The 6000-nt window shown below is 42.7% G+C and overlaps 1 protein-coding gene across 2 annotated transcripts in view; it reads left to right on the forward strand.

Moving 5' to 3' along the window:
• PEG3 (paternally expressed 3) overlaps positions 1-6000 on the forward strand; it is a 30058-nt gene extending 24058 nt beyond the window's left edge. For both annotated transcript variants that reach the window (XM_014583488.1, XM_006166762.1), the window contains 2 exons: positions 438-530; positions 699-6000. In XM_014583488.1, the coding sequence (XP_014438974.1) occupies positions 438-530; positions 699-4693 (4088 nt within the window). In that variant the 3' untranslated portion in view covers positions 4694-6000. The remainder of the gene's footprint in view (positions 1-437; positions 531-698) is intronic.

Consider the following 6000-nt stretch of genomic DNA (forward strand, 5'->3'; position numbering starts at 1 on the left):
GAGGAGTCAAGAGGTAGGAGGAAAAACACAGTGGTGAGTGAAAAGGGGGCTATCAAGACTTTCACTGGACTAGTATACAGTGTGTTTATGTTGTAACGATATACAGTGATTGAATGTATAAAAAAATAAAATACATATTAAAAAGCTAAAAAAAAAAAGATGGTTACAAAAAGGTGAAAACTAAAAGAGGATGCACTGAATTGAGGGACATGGAGGTCTTTATACAGTTTTCTGAGTGGAGTCAGGGGAATTAATTAAGATGCAGACTTCAATGGAATTGGGAATGGATAGTAGTGAATTGAGATAGCAAATGAAAGATGCCAGTGAAACAGAGATGGGTCACTTCATATTTAGTGACTCAGAGAGAGAAACAATTTATGGTGATAAGTGTTGGTCCCAAACTCGAATTTGAGCCATTATACTATTCTTGTGACCAGGGGTACAGCTTGCTGAAGATGATGGTCACTCCCACATGACCCAAGGCCACTCATCAAGATCCAAGAGAAGTGCCTACCCAAGTACAAGTCGAGGTAAGCACTACACAGATACTACAGAGGAGCCTTTGCAACCAACAAGACACATCAAAAATCATTTGTATTTCCACTCCACATCCCAGAGGGTGTTTTCCTCCAAGTTCTTCTATCATTTTGTACAAGCATGGGGACCCGGGAGTATTTACATTTGGGGTTTCTTTCCAGGTTTGAAAACTATGCCTGAAGCCAAAAAGTCAACCCACCGGCGGGGAATTTGTGAAGATGAATCTTCCCATGGGGTGATAATGGAAAAATTCATCAAGGATGTGTCACGCAGCTCCAAATCAGGACGAGCAAGGGAGTCGAATGATCGGTTGCAGAGGTTCTCCAGAATGTCAGATGATAACTGGAAGGACATTTCGGTCAACAAGAGGGAATCAGTGATCCAGGAGAGAAGCTGTGATGGGAATGCATTTAGGGGAGGTTTTAGGTTTAATTCAAATCTTGTTTCCAGAAAGAGAGTTCTTGAAAGAAAAAGACGCTATCATTTTGACACAGATGGGAAAGGCTTGAGTCATGATCCTAAAGGCTGTGCTAGGAAGAAGCCCTTTGAATGTAGCAGCGAGATGAGGAAAGCCATGAGTATGAGCAACCTAAGCAGCCTTGGCACCCCCTCCTTTACTGAGTCCCATCCAGTTGATTTTGGGACAATGCCGTACGTGTGTGATGAGTGTGGACGGTCTTTCAGTGTCATCTCAGAATTTGTTGAACATCAGATCATGCATACTAGAGAGAACCTCTATGAATATGGTGAGTCTTTTATTCACAGCGTGGCTGTCAGTGAGGTTCAGAAAAGTCAGGCTCGGGGGAAACGTTTTGAGTGTAAGGAGTGTGGGGAAACCTTCAATAAGAGTGCTGCCCTGGTTGAGCATCGGAAAATTCATTCTAGAGAGTATCTTGCAGGTTGTAAAGATCAGGAGTATGAGGAAACCTTCATGCCTAGTCCGACCTTCAGTGAGCTTCAGAAGATATATGGCAAAGACAAGTTCTATGAGTGCAGGGTGTGTAAGGAAACCTTTCTTCATAGTTCTGCCCTGATTGAGCACCAGAAAACCCATGATAGAGGGAACTTCGGTGATGAGACAGATAATGAGCATGAGCGTGAACGAGACCGTGGAGAAGCCTTTATGCCCAGCTCAACCCTTAATGAGCTTCATAAAATGTATGGTAAAGAGAAACTCTATGAATGTAAGGTGTGTGGGGAGAACTTCCTTCATAGCTCATCTCTGCGAGAACATCAGAAGATCCATACTAGAGGAAACCCATTTGAAAATAAGGGTAAAGTGTGTGAGGAAACTTTTATTCCTGGTCAGTCCCTAAAGAGGCATCAGAAAACTTATGCTAAGGAGAAGCTCTATGACTTTAAAGATAGTAGGGATGCCTTTGTGCAAAGCTCAGACCTCAGTGAACATCAGAAAATACATTCTCGTAAGAATTTCTTTGAAGGTAGAGGGTATGAGAAATCTGTCATTCATAGCGTGCCTTTCACTGAATCTCAGAAAAGTCATACTATAACAAGACCACCTGAAAACAAGGCATTCACCATCAGCTCTAATCCTGATGAATACCGGAAATTACCCACTAAAGAAAATGTCTATGAGGGAAAACCATATGAAATGTCTGTTATTCATAGCTTAGCCTCTTCTGAAGCTCAGAAAATTCATGATGCAGTAGGGCCCAGTAAACTGAAAGTGGTGGCAGAGTCTACATTTCAAAGCTCTGATGTTATCAACCATCAGAAAATCCTTGCTGGAGGCAATACCTGTGAAGGAAAGGAGTACAAAAGGTCTGTTATCCATAGTCTAACCACTCTCAAACCTTGGAAAAGTCACAGTGAAAATGAACTTGTTGAATGTAATGAGAAGGGAGAATCCTCCACGTACATCTCATATCTTAATGGAAAGCAACAGATTCCTGCCAGAGAGAGCCCATATGAAAGGGGTAAGAAGAACAACTACAAGGACTCTGTTATACAGAGTGTATCCCATATCGAATCTCAAAAAAGTCTTACTGGAGAGGGATCCAGTGAATTTAAACAGGATGGAGAATTCTCTGTTCCCAGTTCAAATGTCCGAGGACCCCAGAAAGCTCGTGCTAAGAAGAAATACATTGAGCATAGGGACAATGAGACCTCTGTAATTCACTCCCTACCCTTTAGTAAGTCACCAGTAGTTCACCCTAGAGAGAAACTCTATGAATGTCAGCAGTGTGGGCAATCCTTTGCTCTTAGCTCCAACCTCACTGAGCATCAGAAGATTCATGAGAGAGAGAAGCCCTCTGGAAGTAGAAACTATGAACAATCTGTCATTCGCAGCTTGGCCGGTACTGACCCTCAGACAAGTTATACCCAGGAACAATATGCTGAAGAGCAAGTACGCAACAAATGTAAAGAGATGGGGCAATGTTTTGCTACAAGCAAAGACCTTTGTGTGCATCAGAAAATCTATACTCAAGAGAAGAGCCATGAAGAGGTCCCTACTAAAGAGGTCCATACTGATGAGGCCCATGACAAGGAGGCTTATGGTGAGGAGGTCCATTGTGATGAAGCCTGTGGCAAGGAGATCTATAGTGAGGGGGCTTATGGTGAGGAGGTTTGTGATGAGGAGGTCCATAGTGAGGAGTCCCATGGTGAGGTTAATGGTCAGGATAAAATTGAAGATTCTGTTATTCAGGGCTCAGACTTGGATGAATCTCAGAAAGATGACCCCGATGACACAATCTATGAATGTCAAGACTGTGGGCTAGGCTTTGTGGATCTCACAGACCTCACAGATCATCAGAAAGTCCATAGCAGAAAGTGCCTCGTTGATAGCCGTGAATACACACATTCTGTAATTCATACCCATTCTATCAGTGAGTATCAGAGAGATTACACTGGAGAGCAGCTCTATGAATGCCCAAAGTGTGGGGAATCTTTTATTCATAGTTCATTTCTTTTTGAGCATCAGAGAATCCATGAACAAGACCAGTTATATTCCATGAAGGGGTGCGATGATGGCTTTATTGCTCTCTTGCCCATGAAGCCACGGAGAAATCGTGCTGCAGAAAGGAATCCTGCTCTTGCTGGGTCGGCCATTCGATGCCTTGTCTGTGGACAAGGTTTCATTCATAGCTCTGCTCTTAATGAGCATATGAGACTTCACAGGGAAGATGATTTACTGGAACAAAGCCAGATGGCTGAGGAAATTTTCATTCCAGGCTTAGCTCTCACCGAGTTTCAAAGAAGTCAAACAGAAGAGAGTCTCTTTGAATGTACAATCTGTGGAGAGTCTTTCGTCAATCCATCAGAACTTGGGGATCACATAAGTGTTCACAAGAATGAGCCCTATGATTATGGGGCCTCCTATACTCATACTTCATTTCTTACTGAGCCCCTCAAAGGAGCTATACCGTTCTATGAATGCAAGGATTGTGGGAAGTCCTTTATTCATAGCACAGTCCTCACTAAACATAAAGAGTTTCATCCTGAAGAAGATGATGATGAAGAAGAAGAAGCAACAGCCCAAGAAGTTGAGGTTAATGTCCTTGTTCCACGAGAAGTTCTGCGGATTCAGGGGTCAAACGTAGAGGCTGCTGAGCAAGAGGTGGAAGCTGCTGAGCCAGAAGTGGAGGCTGCTGAGCCAGAGGTGGAGGCTGCTGAGCCAAACGGAGAGGCTGAAGGGCCAGATGGAGAGGCTGCTGAGCCAAATGGAGAGGCCGAACAGCCAAATGGAGAGGCTGAACAGCCGAATGGGGATGCTGATGAACCGGATGGTGCAGGGATTGAAGACCCAGAAGAGAGAGCTGAAGAACCAGAAGAAAAAGCTGAAGAGCCAGAGGGAGATGCTGATGAGCCTGATGGTGCAGGGATTGAGGACCCTGAAGAAGAAGGTGAAGATCAAGAGATTCAGGTTGGAGAATCATATTATGACTGCCATGAATGCTCAGAAACTTTTGCTTCTAGTGTAGCATTTGGTGAGCACCTGAAGACCCATGCCAGCATGATCATATTTGAGCCTCCAAATGCCTTTGGGGAGTGCTCGGGTTACATTGAACGTGCCAGCACCAGTGCAGGTGGCAATGATCAGGCCGATGAAAAGTACTTCAGATGTGATGTCTGTGGGCAGCTCTTTAATGACCGCCTGTCCCTCGCTAGGCATCAGAACACCCATACTGGTTGAGAGCAGAAGGGTAACAGTTAGGAAACCTTCACCTAGAACTCAGTCCTTACCAAACCACAGAGAACTCAAACCAACCTGTAATAATGTCGATAAGAAATTTACCTTAGCTTGTATACACCCGACTTAACCTCAGAAAACTCAGACTAAATAGTCTGAATCTGGACACTCCTCAGGCTTAGCTCTGTCACATCAGATACTAGTATTTGGATGTGGGAAGGCCAAAGCAAGTACTTTAACTCTCATCCCAGTAACCAGATCGAGGAAGAAAACCTGGGAGTATTTGAGATGCAAAGATTACCCCATTCAACTGTAGATGACTTATATATAGTGTTTCCTGAGGTGTACATAAAACAGATCATAGCAAAATAGTGATCACATGTATTTGGATTTAATATGATACACAGTTACACTTTACATTGCAGAGGCACCTTACCTGGTACTCTGATTTTTTCTTTTTTTAACTTTTTTGGAGGAGGGAGTGAGCAACAAATTAGAATATATTTGTAAATGTCTTAGATCCTAAGAAAGATTTATTTGAACCCTGTCAGTATCTTTTTGAGTGTTTGAATGTGTTTTCTTGCTTACTCTTAAATAGTCTTGTGAAGGTGCAGACATGAAAACATGTCTTTTATCTTGCTGTTTGAAAAGAGAAGGACTTTTGACTTCCTTCTGCAGCCATTTCATCTGCACCAACACACTTCAGAACGTACTATTGTGTAAGCCTTTACAATATGCAGATTGGCCTTCTGTGACCCACGTTGATTGGTTGCCACATCGTATGTACCTTGCAGTGGTTCTCATGCAAAACTATTACTAGTTTGGATTTCTTTTGTTGTTGTTTTTCTCTTAACTAACTCAATGTGTCTTTGATAGTGAATTCATAAAACCTGAAGTGTTTCCTGTTAAATCTTACATCTTTGCCTTTAAAGAATGGGTTGCAACCATTACTAGATCATGGTAGTGCCTAGTGAAGGTTGAGAACCATAGGAGAGGCTCTCATGGTGTATATAAGGATGCAAGCTAAGGACCTTTCATCAATTTGTGTGCTTCCTGCCTTAAGTAACAAGTAGTAATGTGGCTTGAGTTACCTACACAGCATTAGTATGTGCTGCCACAAGTCAGTGTGAACCACGTGTACCCAGGAATTAATATCCTTAGACGTTTCTACTGCTAAACCTAATTCTCTTCTTTATCTGTCTAAAGAAGACCCCATGTAAAACTTGCATTTTTTTTTTAAGGCAAAATAAAAAGCTTTCTTTACAGTTAACTCAAGCTTAACATGGACTCAGGTTCCCCAGCAGCCTTAA

Source organism: Tupaia chinensis, unplaced genomic scaffold (assembly GCF_000334495.1).
Source record: "Tupaia chinensis unplaced genomic scaffold, TupChi_1.0 Scaffold144336_1, whole genome shotgun sequence".
In the NCBI taxonomy this organism is placed as follows: domain Eukaryota; kingdom Metazoa; phylum Chordata; class Mammalia; order Scandentia; family Tupaiidae; genus Tupaia; species Tupaia belangeri.